At 42.9% G+C, this 18,383-nt stretch overlaps 1 protein-coding gene across 1 annotated transcript in view; it reads left to right on the top strand.

Moving 5' to 3' along the window:
• The window catches only part of CCDC88C (coiled-coil domain containing 88C), a gene marked incomplete at both ends in the record, with an annotated part of 92,812 nt that extends 85,196 nt beyond the window's left edge, over positions 1 to 7,616 (top strand). Inside the window, 6 exons of the mRNA XM_084270463.1 lie at positions 1,262 to 1,444; positions 2,295 to 2,363; positions 3,113 to 3,181; positions 3,918 to 4,219; positions 5,217 to 5,429; positions 6,606 to 7,616. Coding sequence (XP_084126589.1) covers positions 1,262 to 1,444; positions 2,295 to 2,363; positions 3,113 to 3,181; positions 3,918 to 4,219; positions 5,217 to 5,429; positions 6,606 to 7,616 — 1,847 coding nt within the window. The remainder of the gene's footprint in view (positions 1 to 1,261; positions 1,445 to 2,294; positions 2,364 to 3,112; positions 3,182 to 3,917; positions 4,220 to 5,216; positions 5,430 to 6,605) is intronic.
• Positions 7,617 to 18,383: the final 10,767 nt, after the last annotated feature.

Genomic DNA, 18,383 nt, shown 5'->3' with positions numbered 1-18,383 from the left:
TCTCATCTCCCTTCTCACTCTCAGAATTGTCCTGCTGTGGCACAACCACGGCACAGCAGCCTGTTGCTGCCCCTTTTGGGATTTGTAGAGAACATTTATCTCCACAGCAATTAATAATTCTGGCGTCTATGGAAGGTGTTAAGTGCATCTACAAAGTCAATTATAAATACAGATCTGTGTGCTAAGCTTTAGCCAGTAATTCCCCCTACAGACGTGCAATAAAGCTCAATTCTGAGAAAAAGTGCCAGCCCTGTGCTATGGAGCCCACGCAGCCTGTGGGAGAAAACATTGTTTCTGAAGTCAGCTTCCAGGAATCATCCAAGATGACAGTAACTTGGTCCATTTCTCTAATACAGCTTTGCTGCTGCTCTGTGCTTTGAACTAACTGTCTGTCTGTTGTCTCTGCAAGCTGTTTATTTTGACCACTGCGTTCTGTTGTGTCTTCAGCATTTAACTCCATAGAAATATATAGAACTCTAGCACCTTGAATCTCATTAAGGGTGATTCCTATAGTAAATGAATTAAAAAATTTCTTCCACTTTATGTGTGCCTTAAAGCATTGCATTCCCACTGCAAGAAATGAATTAGCCTACTTGATCACTGAGAGAGATTTCTTCAGTTCTCTGATTGTCAATAATACTCTTGTCAGGTAGGTTTTGTTGTTCTCATGTGAAGGTTCCAGGAATTCCACTTAAAAATAATTGCACCAGCACATCCTAAGAGCAGCAGAGTTTTAACCTTGTAGAGACTGAGCTCTTAACCCACAGCGAAGATCTAAACCTGAAAGCAATTAGCTTAGTGCGCGGATAATTTCCAAATCAGCCTTATTTCTCTTTGAATAAAAGCGTGACTCCTGTCACTCTTCCCTTATTCTATTTTATTACTGAAGTAAGTGCTTATAAAATGTACCTGCAAGGAATAATGTTATGGGAATTTCACACCTCACTTATCGTTTCTGCATTCATGTCTTTGCTCCTTTTCTTCCTCCTTTCACGGTAATTGTTGCATGTATAATATCAGCCCTCCCACTGGCACTAAGCAGCCCTTGTCACTCCCACACTTTACAGAGAGCACACACGATTGAAAAACTGGTGGCAGAAATTTCCTATCCAACACTGAACTGTTTATGGAAAAGCTTGCAAAACTAGCGCCTCTGTTGTGCAGTTTCTTTGTGCCTGCTTGTCATGTTTGTATGGGCAGATAAATACCAATCTTCTAATGCTGTTTTTCATAGACTCTTCCTTACTTCTCTCCCCCTCAGTGCTAACCGACCTAAAGCAAAAGAGGAATTCCCATCATGGAGGCAGCAATGACAACGTTGAAATCTCAGCAGACTCTGCGACAAAACACTGTTATGTGGAACTGGGTCCCAGGACTTACTCCACCTCAGCTATTCACCTGCACACTTCCACCCCCATCCCCAGGCTCCAAAGCAGACCTAAAGGTGTGTCCTGCATTTCATATACCAGCTGTTAGCACAATCAGGCTGCTTGGTAGTTCCTGCTTGGGCAAATCATGGCTTCTAGTGGCATTCAAGTACAAAACCAGAGCTCCAGTATTTTCACTCCTACTTTATCTGCTTAATGGTTTAATTGGTCAGATACAGGGTTTCCTTACTCTCTTAGTATCATCAGCTTGACAGACCACGTTTGGGTGTCAGTAATAGGACTGGGATTCAGGAATTCAAGGTGATTTTTTTTCAATTAAAGAAGCCAAAATAAGCAAGGAAGGAAATTCTGGAACAATGAAAATTGTGGAAATTCATATTGTTAAAAATACTTAAGACTGAATACAAACAATATTGGCTCAGTATGCAAAAAAGTGATATGGACCTTCTTAAATGCATTTATCATCTTATTAGCATTTTTAAGGGTTGACAAATTCTCACAGAACTTTAACCATCAAAGCTACCTGCTGGGTCTAAAATCTATAACAAGGAAGCTCAGAAATTGTTGCAAGACCTTGCATTAAAATCCTGCTACAAATTCTCCATTGAAAATGTTTGAAAGACATCCCAGTAGATAATTAAATGTGAAAACAAAGTCAGCTCTAGACTTCATATAAGCATGCATCTTCTGCACCCCTACAATTCTATGATTCTATGATTATCCTGTGGTTCCCTGCTGTGTGGTTCGCAGCAGTGGTTAGAAGATGGCTGCTTTTCCAATGTTGGCTCCAGAATAGCCTCTCAATCGCCTTGGTCTTCTTCGTGGCTAGAATGCATTCCAGACTGAGATGAAGGTTTAACCTTCCTGTGTTTAATATTAGCCTTTTAAGTTCTCTGTTCTTTTCAGGGTATAATTCTGAAGATAATCTATGTGAACAGTCCCCTGAGGTAGAGTTTGCGAGCACCAGGCAGCACGGTAAGCTGGTAGCTTATATGAATGCCCTGGAGCTCTGCATTAAGACTTGTGTCACTGCATCCATGCGAAGGGTCCTGGAGCGTTTCAGCTAAGTTAACATGGTAGCATGAGATGCAGTAATGCAATGCCATTTTGGGAGTATGGGCCTAAGTAATTCTAGTTTTTGAGAAGCTTTTAATGGATGCTTTCCCAAAATAAATTTTCAACAATGCCCCCAGCAACAGGCCCTTCAATGCATGTCTTACGGGTTTATGGCTGATTTTTCTGGATAATATTTAATTTCTTCCTTAAGGGAGTGAATCGGCAGTTAAAACAAATTCAGGGTCGGGGGCACAGCTGGAACACTGATGCAGCAGCAGCATGGCCTCCTTAGAGATTTGTGGAGGATTTAATTTGCAGGCTGGTTACCAGCTCCTTCCAAAGAAGCAGAGAAAGAGACAGCAACTTGTTGTCGAGCTTAAGTATTTACATTACTTTGTTTATAGTGGCTGTAAAAGCAAAACCCAGAACATACTTCTTTGTGCAAAAAGTAAGTGAGAAAAAACACAGTGGGTCCTGAATAACTTAACTTGAAAAAGGTTAACTATTCTGTCCAGATTTTGGCATCCTGTGTGTATCATGTCGTTAATCTTTTCACAGTGGCTTAGTTGCACAGGTCCTATTTTCAGAAGGCAGACTCTAGCCAAGTCTTTTAGAGAATCAGAGGAATTTAAGATCTGTTTGTTCAGTGCTTGTTTTGTGTTTTTCAGTGTCCAGGCCAAACAGTTTAGAGAGCAGTAGAAACGCTTCCAGCAGCAGTTCACCTCTCAATTTGAAAGGTAAAGCTTTTACAGCTGAGTTCTGACAAACAGGAAGTGGAAATCCATGAAACTGTGTAAAATGCCATTTTCCTTCCAATTAAATTTGAAGGCTGTTGTTTTGAAATTGTAATGATTATGCAATCTGGACATGGCTGTCTTGGGAATCACAACTGCTGGCAAGAGGCATTTTTCTAAGATTGATTCTGGCAAGGAATGGCTTTTAAGGCAGGCAATCTAGTTTTGCTTCAGTCTGACTGGCATCAGGTTGTAAGAAGTATCAGGCCACTCTTAGACTCCTTTTACAGCAACGGGTCTCTGCTGTTCTTAAGTCTGTACACAGCTTGTGTATGAAAACAGTGTGCTCTGGAGACTTGCTTTTGCTGAAAATGTGGAAAAATCCACTTTCACACTGCCAGCTTCTGGCCCTGTGATCACACAGAGTCAAGACTTGGAGATCTTCTCCTGGCATGGAGGTGGGAAAGAGTCCCCTTACTAAGTTATTTCTGCTCTTCGGACAAGCAGTTGTGCTTGGTTAACACAGGGTCTCAAAGTATGTTCTGTAAGATATTTACTCATCCTGATTTTGTATTTTCTAAGTTCTGAAATGCCTCAAGTTCTGTGGGAAAAGAAAGATGAAAAATGTCACCCTGTCTGTTTGGAAGTGGCCCTGGATGATAAACTTCATACCTCAGTGAGAAATCTACTGAAATGAGGGAAGAACAGTGTCTTTAATGATATTTGTGCTTTTCCTTAGGTTCCTTGGATCATATCCATGGTAGAACTGAAAGTATGAGTAGTGAAGATATGGTGCCAAGCAGAGAGGCACCGGCCTTGCTCCCAGACACCTATCCCTTCCACTCCACTTCTGCCATCTTAAGCCCTAGCAGCAGACATGAGTCCTCCTTCCACAAGAATGGTTTGATCTCTTATGATATACCTCAGAAGAGTGCTCCATCCCAGTCTTACGCTGGCAGGCAACGATCTTCCTCACCTGGCAGTGAAATGGTAACTTTGGAAGAGTTCTTGGAAGAGAGCAACAGGCTGTCCCCACCTAGTGTAAGTAAATAGCACTAGATGGCTCATCTCGGGTGTCAAAAAACTGATGTCAGCTATTCAGGGGAATGAGGGCATAGGGAAACAAGGGAAGGCAGAAGATCCTTGTTTCTATCTGTGGAAATTGCAGTGAGCTATTGCATCTTGCAAAATGAATGAAACAAATCTTGCCTTAGTTGTTGGAACTAACTTTTCACACTGTGCTCTGCTTGCTTATTTTGGTGTGTCAGCTATGGCAAGTCAGGCAGATAATTCACTGCAAGTACCATGTATTGGACCACCAGGCTTTTGGAATATCAAACATTTGTGCTCAAGGTTTTATGTCTTACGTTCATCAGGTCTCAGCTCCAGGTATATTTTTTGTGAACTGAAAATTTTTCTGTGCAATTTTGAGCAGATAAATCTGTAATTTAAAATGAAAACTAACAGTAGCTTTCAATTGAAGTGCAATTGCTAAATCCGTTTCCTAACCTGAATATACCATCAATGCATTTGAGAGAGAGTATTTTTCTTGCTGTAGGAAGTTCTTGGTGCTTGCACCATGCCACGTGTTTGCATACTGACTGGCACTGTTCTGTTGGTTCAGTGACTGTGAGAATATGCCACACACTGAAGTGCTTTGTCAGGAATGAAATGTTTGTTTTCTAAATGGCATTTGTCTTTGACTGCTCAGACATGCTGTGCAGTTGTGAGGCAGTGCAGTATCGAGCATGTTAATAGCTCAAAACCAATTCACTGATAGTGTAAGAGAACAGGTGTTTGTTTCATTAATGTCGTGGTAACAGTATTGATATCAACAGAGCTGTGCCATTTGCTGGCATCAGTAAATTCTAGTCCTTGTATTTTCAAAGAAATATTTAAGCATACCTCCTATACTCTTCTTATAATACAGGTCTTAGTTTTTAGAGATATTTAAAGTTCGATTTTTCTCTGTGTGTGTGTGTGTGTACCTGACCATGACTCCATTTTCATTCTTTCTGTCATCCTTGTTCCTTTTCAGCATCGGCGCCATTTAAATGAGTGTGAAATGATTTCATTGCACCAATTTCTGTTAGAAGTTGATGCCCTGTATCCCTCTTGCTATCCCATATGTCCTTCCCTCCATCAGGAATCTTCACAGTCACTTGAATCGGTCCTCAGTCATTCGTGTCCTGACAGCATGAGGCACAGAACAGGCAGGGGAAATAGATCTACTTCACTGTATATTCCCTGGGTATCCATTGTTTTTGCTATGAAGGCAACAGCTTTTTCTAGCATATTAATACCTATAGAAGCATACTATAACTCTAAGCTGTTATTTTAAAGGCTGCCAGATCACTTGCATTAATTGCTCATGAAGTATTTCCAATGCTTGTTCATAAACGTGTGTTTTTGGAGGACTAGTCACTGTAATGCTAACATGCATAACAGCAGTTTAAAGTGAAGTTAAAAATAACCCTAACACTTTAACATTTAGTTGAGCACAGAAATTCTCCCTCAGCATCATTACCATTGATGGTGTATGCTTCTAGCAAATGAGTTTTATGACTGAAGAAATGTTTGGAAAACCACTGAAATGAATATATAAGTTTTAATCCCTGGAGAACAGTAAAAAAATAAATTCCCTGAGCTTGTTTCAGCACATTTTACATGAAGACAGCATGTCCCTTAACTCTTCTGAGCATGCCTTGCACTAATAGTCCAATGGCTGCTAATCAAACATTATCACCACTTTTGGATTGCATGGACCATCCTCGTGAAATACTCATTGTATATTTTGTTCTACTGCCAGGTTAATTGTCTGACTTGAAATACTGCAAGTTAACTGTGGGAAAGCAATAATTTCTCCATTTTTTTGATTACAATTTTTTGTACATTTTGTTATATTGTATGTGCAGCTTTTAACATGTATAATATATTGACTGGGACTTTCATGTAATGCTAGCACATCTCCCCAAGGTGTTCTCTCCTGTTGTATCCCTAAAATTACAGTAGAATGTTATTCAGATGAACTATATTCTGGAAGGTGACAGACCATCAGAGATATCTGCTACCAGTGGCTGTCATTAATACAATATTGATGTTATGGTGACAGTGGCTGATGTGAAAGGAGGCAGAGAAGCTGCTGCCCAAGTTGCAATTGGGATGACATTTTTAAAATTTAAGACAATTAATCTGGCAAATAAAGCTGTCATGACTTGATTATGATGAGCATGTTACTCCTTGATTAGGAGTTACACCCATTGTAAACATATATATCTTCTCTTCCCCGCTTTTAAGTATAAAATCTATGGTTGTATGTGGGTTGAATTAAGTGGGAAGGAAGATAATCTGAACACAAAGCTCTGCATGATTCTTTAAACAAAAAGTGTTGTCACTAATGTGGCATGTGCCTATTTTCTCACACCAGGACACCTCCATTAACAGAGATGACTTGCTCAGCGATTACTTTAGGAAAGCAAATGAGCCTTCAGCTACTGGGAACCTGGTGCAGCCGCCCAGAAAGGAGTCTGCTAAGATGCCCACTAGTCTTGTTGCTTCAACTGTAAAGATGGCCTTTGCCAATGAAGAAGGAAGAACGGCTAAACTTGGAAATCACATGAAGCCAAGCATCAGACAAGTTGAACCTGAGTCTCTGGCAAGCTCCCAGGGATCCCTTAAGCTTCCTTACACACCACAGCACCAGCCTACCAGTGGGATACGTCACGTGGCACAACCTCAGCAGCCTGGAACCGCGAGCAGGAGGAGCACGTCACTGAGCAGGGCGTTTAGCTTAGCCTCTGCAGACCTCCTCAGAGCCACTGGCCCAGAGATGTACAGACAGGAGAGCCCTCAGAAGTCAGTAGGAGACCTGCGTGGGGGCAAAGATGCTGTCAGTCAGACTGCTAGGGCTGCTGTGCCACTGAGCTCTCAGGCAACCTTAAGAGAGCGGCCACAGTCTGCAAAGGTGGCAGGTTCTTTGCAAGGTGTGGATTCCCGCTGCCGGCAGCTTGATGCAAGGCGCCTTTCCCTGGCCCCACCGAAGGATGAGAGGCCGCTCTCCTTCCATCAGTTCTCTGCCTCACCCACTGCATCCACCAGCAATCTGAACGTGCAGCCACAGGAGCGTGTGAACCCTGGGCAACAGTACTCGCCCGCATCTTATGCTCCCTCTAAAGTCAAACCCAAGCCTGCCCCTCGTTCTGGGGAGGTGGCCACAATGGCCCCTGCCAGACCTGTTTCCAGCAGCGCTGAGGGAAATTTTTCCCTGGGCCAAGTCCAGGGTGACGTTCTACTTACCAAGTGCCAGGGTAAGCTGCCAGAAGGCAGTGCTGGGGCTGTGGAGGAGCCTGCAAGAGTAAATAGCTCCAACAGCACTCCCGGGTCTCCAGATCCCCAGGGAGATCAGCAGACGGTTTGGTATGAGTATGGGTGTGTGTAACCCACAGAAGCAGCCAGTAATATGTGTGTGTGGTGTTGCTGACATCCAGGTAACGTTTGTCTAGATGCTGTCTAAGCTGCATCACCTGCATGCTGCTCTGAGTTTTCTCCAGGTGCTGTTTTCTAGTTGGACAAAGTATGATTAAGATAAACAAGGAACAAAAAACTCTAGCCCTTCTTTTGACACTGTTGTGCCTAAAACAAACTAGGAGCCTAACCTAATCTCACAGCAGGTTTGGCATGTGCTTCTCACAGGTGCTGAGCAGTCCCCACTCCAGGAGATGCTTAGCAGGGTCCTCTGTCATTGCTGCACTCTGTACCCCTTCTACTTGCATTAAAGAAGAGTTTCACAGGTTGTGTGTGTACTGAACCCCACCATTGGTAAATAGTTGTACTGAAAAATGTCATGTAGAAGCCAAACTTTTTCCCCAAAGTCAGAACCGGACACTTAGCTTAAGTAACTTAAAGAGAAAGCTGAAGAGCAGAAGTGTGTGGCTTTAGCCATGCATCTGTTCAAATCGTGTGGTCTTGCCATAGCCATGTTTTATAGAGGTGTAGACTTCAAAGGTCTCCTTAACCTTCCCCACTGGAACTGTGTAAACACAGAGGCCAGTGTAATTACCCCACTGCCTTCACCATAGCTGCAGTTCAGTGGATCCTTGGTTCTGCAAGCCAAGTGGTGCTGCATTTTAAAACTTGTTTTATCTTTTATACAAACAAACACTGGAATTAATGCAGCCTTTCAGGGGAGATGCCATTTCAATTGCAAGGGTGGCATCTCATGTACAAAAGTGTCCTGTAAGTATGTATATAAGAAACACAAGTATTGTATAGGAATGCTGTGTTAAGTTGTATTACTACATCTTTGTGTGCATGACAGCCTACATCTGAAGCAGTATGTGGGATTTTGTCTCTTAGAAATCCTTGTTTTGTGTCTCCCAAGAACTTTGCTCAATATAGAAAGCAAATTAATTTTGTACACATGTGAAAGAAATATAAAGTTCTATTTATGTGCAAAGAAGTTCCTTGTATGTTTATGTCCAGAAGTGTCACCAGCTGCTTATGTATATATGTTCAAATGTGTATCTTTAATTCTATTTCTTGTTTGTAAAGCTGGTTTTTTCTATAGTCTAAGTCCTTAAAAAAATACTTGTTTTGCTGGTTCTGATTTAATCTAATAAAAGCTAAAACTGATTCCGCTGAGGATGTTTTTGTATCTAGTATGTAGAAATCCCATTCTGGAAACTACCAAATTGTTTATAATAAAGATTAAAATAAAATAGATGGTGGTTGTTACACTTTTGTTTCCCTATAGGAGGTGGGAGGGGGGAACAACAGCACGATTCATGATGCTGGATGAAGAATTGTCTGCAATAGCTTTGTCTGAGCCTTGGCATTGATTTGCATCTCTGCATGGCAGAATTGCATTTGGTTTTCATAATGTTACCACAAAGGCGCATCAGAAAAATGTTTAATTGTAACTAGGAGGATTGGTCATGCAAATTAAGTGATTTCCAGGAAATCAGACCATTAGATTTTTCTGACTCTCTGACCACTTCAGATAGTGTCAAGGATGCTGTCAATGTTGACCAAACTTGCATTTTGTAAAACCTGTTTCAGTCTTAAGTCTCGTGATAAATAACAAAAGTGACAGTATTTGTCTTGGAACATGAAAAGAATGACAAAAGGACCTTTTTGCCTTCTCTGCTATTTTAATTCCAAACCACTGGTTTAGCAAGAATTTTAACATACTGTGCAATTTTAGACCATTCTTAGTGGTTTTCCTTATCTGAAATCCTTCCAGAAATTCCTTCTTAATATTGATTTTTGGCCAGATCACTACAGGTGGAAGACTGGTGTTTTCCACTTGTTTCATCTCCTTTTTGGAGGCAGGTGCAGGCTGGGCTCCTGAGGAATTGATCTGTGAGTTGTCAGTTACTGCACATCTGCTTTTGCTATAGATAGCTGCCCAGTCACACCTTAGTGGTCATTTTTGGAGTTATTTACAGTATTTACATAGTTCTATTGAGTTTGAATAAAAATGTCCTTAATACATAGTACCTTTCAAGCATGGGACAATTTTAGATACAGATATTATTGGTATTGGTGCCTGTCTTCCTGAGGCAGGTGTGGTTACTTTGAGTCTGCTCAACTGATTCATTGTTTTCCATTCTTCTTTGATAGATGCAGTGGTTATTGTGTTGGTGTGCTCCTGCGGTGTGCTGCACTGCCAGGTAAGAAATGGCAGTGGGTGGGAGAACAGGGCCTGTCCGCAGCTAAGGCCTGCCTTTCTGGGGTGCTAAGAGCTGAGTTGTCTGTGGGATAGATGAGTCTTTTGGTGAGTCAGAGCCTAGGGGGAGAGAAGTCAGGTGTGTTTAGAGAGAGTAATTTGCAAATCCTCCCGCCTTTGTGCCAGTTGAGTTGGGCAGATGGAGCTGCCATGAAGCACTCACCTGTGTGAAGCGACAGAGGCTGCCAGGACAGGTTTTTCTGTGAGGGGAAAAGGAGTGGGTAGTGCTCCCTGGCCATTTAACTCCCGACTGCTTGATTCATTCTAAGAAAAAAAAAAAAGAGGGAATTGTGATGAAATAGGGTATGTTTCAATTTGCACAACTTCAAAGGCTACTAGAGCCACCACCCATGGGCAGGCAGCTAGGCCCGGCTGTTAGGAGTGGCACCACCCGGGGAAGGGGCCTCTCTCTCTAGGAGCCCTAGGCCTTAACATGCTGGCTTTTCCCAGCTCTGCTGTAGGATGCTGTCATTTCCTGACAGTGGAGGGAGGTGTGTGCTCTCTGAAGTTTGCTAATTATGCATACTAAATAATGCTGCAAGTGGTCCTGGATGTAATGCTTCAGGTAACTAATGTTCAGTAATGGAGCGTCTCGGTTTTTATATGTGGCTCTTTAATAGAAAACATCTAGAGAATTAAAGGAGGCAGCTAAGTAGCTGATAAGTTTCTGGGAAAGCCAAGGGGGCTGTATGTATAGCTCTGGCAACACTCACTCTCTGCAGTGTGCTCAAACTCCGAAGTCAGTGAAGCTGTTTGATGTGAGGAAACATGTTTTGTCAGTGGTTAATACTGTGACCAGGACTAGGGGGCTCTGCCTCTAGCCAGGCAGAGGAATGGGACGACAAGGTTTACTGCAACATATAGAAGGGCTCATGATCAAGTGGTACATTTAATTATGGACACTCTTGGCACAGCTTATTCTTGAATGTGGAAGATACACAGTGGTCAAGCAAGGCCAATGTTTAAAGCCTCTCTGATATGGAATATGATGGCTGAAACACAGCTATGGGCAGGCCTGGCAGATGAATTCCATCACGCTCCCACAAACATGTCAAGGCAAGTACCACATACTTAAAATGATGGACGCAACTACCAGGTGGCTGAAAATGTACCTTGTGCGAAGGAATTGAGTCAGACAATGGGACTCATTTCCAGAACACCCTCATAGGCAGCTGGGTCAAAGAGCATGGCATTGAGTGAGTGTGTCACATTACTGACCATGCACCAGCCTCTGGGAAAATAGAAAAATACAATGGGGTGCTAAAGATACTGTTGAGAGTAATGGGTGGTGGGACCCTCAAAACACTGATACACATCGGGCAAAGGCCACATTATGTTAGTCAACATTAGGGGGTCTGCCAGTTGAGCTGGCCCTGTCCAGTCAAAACTTTCACGTGCTGTAGAAGGAGATGGAGTTCCTGTAGTGCACAGGAAGAAAATGTTTCCTGGTAACTCTTGCCTCGGGCAAAGGCAAACCTGTTTGTGGGATTGCTTTCAGTCAAGGATTTGAGTGCACTTGGTGAGTGATGCAGAAGGATGTGGCAGTCCAAGGTGTACCTTGAGGGGATTTTGGGTGAGATTGTATGGTATTAATTGCTACATAACACTGCATGTCATCACTACTGTGGTTGCTGAGAGACTGTTAGGACAGATAGAGCCCAAAGTCATGGGCTAAATGAACTCGGTGGGCATTTCAGAGGGGTGGTCTGTAGACTGAGGGGATGAAATCTGTGTGCATGTATCAAAAGACAGGAAAAGTGGTGGTGATTAACTGGAATGCATTGGGAAGTATAGGACCTGAGCATGATGTAGATGATATGGAATGAGGGGTGGATACTGTCCTGGTTTTAGCTGAGATGGAGTTAATTTTCTTTCTGGTACAGTGCTGTGTGTTGGCTTTAGCATGAAAATGATGCTGGTAACACGCTGTTTTTTTCAGTTGTCACTAGGTAGTTGTAGTGCTTGCACTAAGTCAAGGACTTTTCAACTTCTCAGGCCCTGCCAGGTGCACAAGGAGCTGGGAGAGCGCAGCCAGGTCAGCCAGCACAGGCTGGCCAGAGGGAGATTCCCTGCTGTATGCTTCAGGTATAACTGGGGAAGCCAGCTGGGAGGTGGGATTGCTGCTCAGAAAGAGACTGGGGGTCAGTTTCTTTGTTGTTTTTTGTTTTTTTCTTCCATATTTGCATCTGTGCATGTCTTGTATTGTTGGTATTGTTATTTTCTTCCTTTCTTCCTATTAACCTGCCTTTATCTCAACCCACAAGTTGGGTTGGTTTTTTTTCCCATTCTCCTCCCCACCCCCTTGGGAGCAGAAGGGTGAATGAGCAGCTGCGTGGTGCTTAGCTACTGGCTGGGGTGAAGCCATGCCATGTAGAAAAACTACTCATCCAGTAACACTGTGTGGTTGGAAATTATTTCTGATCATCCAGCTGTTTGGGGGCATATTAGAAGTTCAGCCAAAGGTAAATGACTGTAAGAATATGTGAGGAATGCTCCGGAAACTTGTACTTCATGTAAAACGATTACAACCTGGATGTTCAAAGGATGTGAAGAGATTCACACGATTCCAGTGTTTGCTGCTGCTGCTGTTAAACATGAACCTAGTTGTGAGGGGATTTGAATTGTGGTTTTGCATTTTTAGATGGGGGCCGAGTGTGTGTGGGGGTGTGTGTGGCAGTGGGGGTGGGGGGAGGTGTGGATAGGTTTCACCAAAAAAATTTATCCTAACATTTGCTTCTTTGCCTTCCAGGGTCGTTGAATATCAGCTCCTGGCAGCACTGGCTATGCTCAAGGCAAAGTGGAAAACTTGGGAATGCTTTTAGAAATTGACAGTACCAGGTAGAATTAACTTAACCTTGTAGTTCAGAGTGAAATGATTCGTTTACTGAATAGAACAAATGACGTTATTTTTCTGAAGGGTCACTAGACTGGAGAGATTGACTGGCCTGTGAAGGTCTTCTTCAAAACTGGTGCTAGAAGCTGCCCTAAGAATTGAGAGAGAATGGCATCAGGTGGAAAGTGGTGAAAACTAGATTATATAGAGAATACTGGCAGGAGTTTAAGGTGACTGGGAGAAGCTATGTCAGATTCTGCAGAGCTAAATGGTGTTTTTCCAGTCACCAAGATTTCTTCAGAAGTATGAAGAGAACAGTAGACAACATGGAGCTCCTGTTTAGAAACTTCTCAAATAGAAAAGTTGTTAAAAGGCTAACTTGTGTCCTAAAGACAGTGAGATAAGACTTAAGTGCAGCATGAAGTTTAGGATAGTGAAGGATCCCATTAAAGAGTGAGATGGATGAGGAGGCAACCTGGTGCCAGACTACCTGTGCTTACTCCTGCTGGAGTTGTGGAAGGGACATTTTATTGACTGTTGGGGGTTTCTTTGTGGGGTAGTGGTGGGGGAGTGAAGTTGGTTTACACTGAGAACAGGACAATGAAAATACAGTTACATAGAAGCTGTGAACCTAAAACAAGTCTGAACCAACACAGAATGCCATGGCAGCTAATGTCAGTTCTCTGTCATTCCCCGATGCTGCTCTGATCAGCTCTAGTTAAAACACTTGCATTTTTTTTAACCAAAGAGAGTTATGTAGCTGTGATGGTGAAGCAATGCCAAATTATGTAATGTGTGTGGTGCATACCAGAATGAGAGGAGCATTAGATGTAAGCATTGGGATTAACCTGTGAAAAGCATGTATTGCACAAAGGGAAACTGGGAGGAGCCCAGCTGCCTCTTCAGTGAGTGACTCCCAATGTGATCTCAAAGTCATGCTAAAGGAGAGAGTGATTAGGAAGGGGAAAATGAAACTACTGATGAGATTTATTGGACCAGGCTCTTCTGGAATCAATGACACTTCTCCAGCTGGAGAAGTGCAGTTCCCCAGTGGACTCCTGAGGCATCTCTAGAGACTTGCATTGGAGGGAGGAGAGAGTTGTTTGCAAGAGTAGTACATACTCTAACAATACAGTGTATTTGTAATGTTTTGGTGTACCCTAAAACCAACTTCTTCTAAGAACCATGTGATGTGGTAGCAGAAAATGTTTTGCATGAAACGTGTGAACAACGGTGCCTTCTTGCCAAATCCTGTCCCACAGCTTAGATAATGCAGCCACCCACTGCAGTCTTGTCAGCACACTTTATCTTGAACAACTTTCTGTCCTTTATGACTTATTCAGCACGGGACACCTTTCTGTTCTTTAACTGTTTTCTACTGTTAACTTTTTGCTTTTCATGTCCTTTTTCCCTCCAGCTCTATTTCTACTCTTTCTATGCCCAACTTCCATTGCTACAGGTTTCAGTCATCTATTAGGCAGCTTTTGCCATTTTGCCATTTTTTTTCTTGCTGCTGTTGTCTCTTTGTACATCTCTGCCCCTGCCAGAGTGTTACGTGGTCCCACTGTCAAGCCTTGAGGTCGGTTTGTAGTCCTGATCACAGTGTCTGTTCTCAGTACTTCCTGATGCTTCCTTAGCTCTTCATCCATTGTCATCTCAAGCATTCCCCACGCTGTCTTGCCTCATCCTTACTCATCCTGTTTGGAACATTTTGTCCAAAATACACCAGTGCCATCAGTTCAATGGGCCTTTCCCCTCTCACATCCCTCCCTAGTGACACAGCAGCCAATGTCTTCACATCATGTCTCTTCCCTACGTCTTCCTTCAGCTCGTTTGTATTGCTCCATTTTGGTCTGTGTTCGTGACAAGAGCCGGCCACACCTCGAGGCAGGAAACAGACTGTGTGCAAGGAGCGACCGTGGGGTTTTGTGGTGCAGAAGATGCATGCTTGTATGAAGTCTAGAGCTGGCCTTGTTTTCACATTTAATTATCTACTTTTAGAGACTGGGATGTCTTTCAAACATTTTCAATGGAGAATTTGTAGCAGAATTTTAATGCAAGGTCTTGCAACAATTTCTGAGCTTCCTTGTTATACATTTCAGACCCAGCAGGTAGCTTTGATGGTTAAAGTTCTGTGAGAATTTGTTAACCCTTAAAAATGCTAATAAAATGATAAATGCATTTAAGAAGGTCCATATCACTTTTTTGCATACTGAGCCAATATTGTTTGTATTCAGTCTTAAGTATTTTTAACAATATGAATTTCCACATAATTTTCATTGTTCCAGAATTTCCTTCCTTGCTTATTTTGGCTTCTTTAATTGAAAAAAACCCACCTTGAATTCCTGAATCCCAGTCCTATTACTGACATGCAGCTCCTGTGAACACAGATCCTTTTCCTTGTTTGTTTAACCAGCCATATCAATGGTAACAGAGTCACACTTGGCAGATCCTGAATTCCCTTCAGTCTCCCACCTCATCCTATGCAAACATGTGCTTGTTTTCTTCTTATGTAATTAGGCAAATGAATTAAAACAGTTACTAACAAGACTTTATTGGTTTAAGTTCCGTGTAAACACATAAAGTTTCATAACTAAAATCAGAAGAAATGTTCCTTTAATGTGCTAAGCTCTAGCAGCTTATATCTGTTCAACAGACTTTATCAGGAAAAGGAGAGTTACAAGCAAATCTCAAACTGAAAGTGAGAAGAAACTCAAATAGTGAACACACTTGGTAACCTCAGCCTATTATTTTTAGCCCAATGTCTTTGTACCAATCTTTTATAGGAAATGCCAGTATCTGGAGATATATGTACTTTAATACCTTGACCATCTACTGCAGTTAATGAAGACCAGGGACCTTCTTGCCCTTGAAGTGTTGATTCAAGGGCTTTTAGGCCCCGACTTCCCTACTGCACTGTCATACAAACCATCTTATGACCACAGTTCTCAAATTAAAATTCACAAATCCTTGCTAATAGGCAGAATTGCAGCAGTACAGGAGTTCAGGTCCACATGATTATCCATCTTGAAGAGCTCCACTTACCTCTGACTGACCTTCTTTTCCGTATCTGCATGCATTCATAGTGGTTGCTCCCAGAACTGTCCACAATCATCCACAGGTCCTTCACACAGCCAGTAGTTGCAAGGCCACATCAGAGCCAGTGTGGCTTTAGTGGCATAATAGCTGGGGAAAGGATGAATTCAATCTATTCTGCACATAACAAGAACAGAGATATTCTGGCTTGGATTCTGGAGTAGTTGTGATGACTACAAATTACTTCACTGCCCCTACCTCCTAGATTTTTAAAAACCTTTTTATGCATTCTGATAGAATTTCCTGCATTCTCAACTTCCTTCATGTCTGTGTTGCTGCATTGCTCAGTGCTGTGAGGCTGTCAGAGGAGCTGGACAGCAGTGGTACTATTCATATCACCTCACTCTTCTTTTTCTCTCTGCTGGAGAGCTAGGTACCTGCAGCTGTTCCCCAGGGGCTCACTGCAGGACAAGCCAGCTCACCTGCTACAGGTCCTTATTCCTCTGCAAATGACAATTGCTGATCCACATGTGGACACTGTGCAGTATGAGTAGGGCTCCAAGTTCACTTCTAGTGTGTAAAATGAAGTGTCTGTGCCGCCTGTTTGCACTCTGGGTGCAAGAGGTAGTTAAATTACCTTTACACTGAATGAGTCGTATTCTGTGCCCCAGAAAGAAACTAGAGAGGTGGTATGTGGATCTAGCAAAATAAAACCAAGCCACCTGTGGATGGCTTGCTGTCCACAACTAGTTTACTGAATCTTTCTGCCCTTCCAGGTTCCTACCTCTGCTGATGTGAGCAGAAGTGTGGGATATCATGAGTTCTTCTGAATTTACAGTGGGAAACACTAGTGTGGTGAGGATGGAGAGAGAAGTTCTTGCAGATTACAGGTGTGGGCAATTCCTGTGATGAGCTGAGATGTTTTTAGCCCATGTCACCATGTTAAACTTTAGTTTGTGGCAGAAGATGCCCAGATTGGCAACACCTCTAGGAACTCTGACAATCTTTCTTTTCCACCTTCCAGAAAGTAGCTGCTGAAAGTGCCAATTGAGAGCCAGATTCAGTAAGCTCTGAGCCAGGAGAGAGTTTATACCTGCTGAAGGACAGTCTTGTAAGGAGGATCCCTGGAAAGGGATAAGGTAAGCTGAAATCTGAAAGCATCACTTGAACTAGCCCCAGGTTACATTTCTATCCCTGCAAAGCCTGTGACTGATACCTGGCCAGAGTTGTGCTAGCCAGTGTGAGGTAGACCTTAGGCACCAACGCACTAAATCAGCTGAAGGGGGCTGCTCACGGGCAGAGGAGGCTGTGACAGGGATCCCCTGTGTGGCCTGACTCCATCTCTCTCTCTGCGGGGCGTGGTGGTGAATGGGATGAGAGTCTGCTCAGCAGACTTTACTAGCAGAAATGGAGATCTTTCAAGTAGTTAAGGAATGGGTGCATCTTCAGAGATTGACCATTTGAAGGATGGAAGCTCCCAAACAGTTAGTGTCACATGTGAGACTCCTCAGGAGGATAACCAAGGTGCTGCTGGCAGGTGACCCCAGCCACAGGTCTCATATTGTCATCATATCAGCTGCCCTTCTTCAGACCAGTGCTTTTCATTGGTGCTGGCTTTGTCAAAGTGCCCTTATGCTGTCAGCAGGGCCCTGATGCACGTGGCACTCTTAGTGAGCACTTCAGCTCTTCTTTCTTTTGTTTCTTGATATGAGCTGAAGTGCTTTTCTGTTGGCTAGGAAGACAGGGGTGAACTGTAGGTCTTGAGGCACTGCATATTCACCCCCCAGTGCAGTGTAAGAGCTGGACCTGCAAGGGCTCTAGAGATGGTATCAGGACAGAAGGAAGAGCAGTAGCAGGTCCTTGTTTCTCAGCTACACACAATGGGAACGGGTGTGTGAATTATCACTGCAAGAGAGAGAAGCTTGAAAGGGAAGTTGACCCTGATAGGTAAAGCATAGATCAGGTAATTTGAATTAAATAGAGACAACACTTCCAGCAAGAACCTCTGCTGGAATACACTTAGAGAGGGACACTGATGACTGAGTGAGCAGAGGCCTGGAAAACGTGGTCTGTGAAGAAGTCTGAAAAAATGGGTTTGTTTAGTCTACCACAGAAAAGTCTAAGAGGGATGGGTATGATTAATCCTCAGACATTTAAATGATTAACGTTGAGAAAGGTCATAACGCACAGAAGGACAAGGAAGGAAAAAAAAGGAAACATGGAAGATTAGGATTTTTATATTAGTGCAAGCTTCTTAAGAGCAAGTCTAGCCAGGGGATGGAGACATTGGCAGAGAAGAGGCAGAATAGTATTCAGTAACAATTTAAGAGAAGGAGCTAAAGCTCTGGAGGAGCTAGTCCAGCTTTCCTTATTGGGCCTCAGAGTAAAGAGATGGTCTGGATGACCTCCTTCCTGCTGCATTTCTGTGGCATCTGTGACATTTATAGCACCAGTTTCACTCTTTTCTTTTCTTTTTGAAGCCTGCTGCTTCTGTTTCTGACACATGCAAACCAGGAGCTATTCAACTCAGCTGAGTTACCTCATCACCACACACATTAAAAAGATTTGGCCAAAGCGAGCGAAAAGCAAGAATTGCTGCTTGCACCAAA

Source organism: Gallinula chloropus (assembly GCF_964237585.1).
Source record: "Gallinula chloropus genome assembly, chromosome: 14".
Lineage (NCBI taxonomy): Eukaryota > Metazoa > Chordata > Aves > Gruiformes > Rallidae > Gallinula > Gallinula chloropus.
The sequence above is the reverse complement of the archived record's forward strand: the minus strand, read 5'-3'. Positions and strand labels throughout refer to the sequence as shown.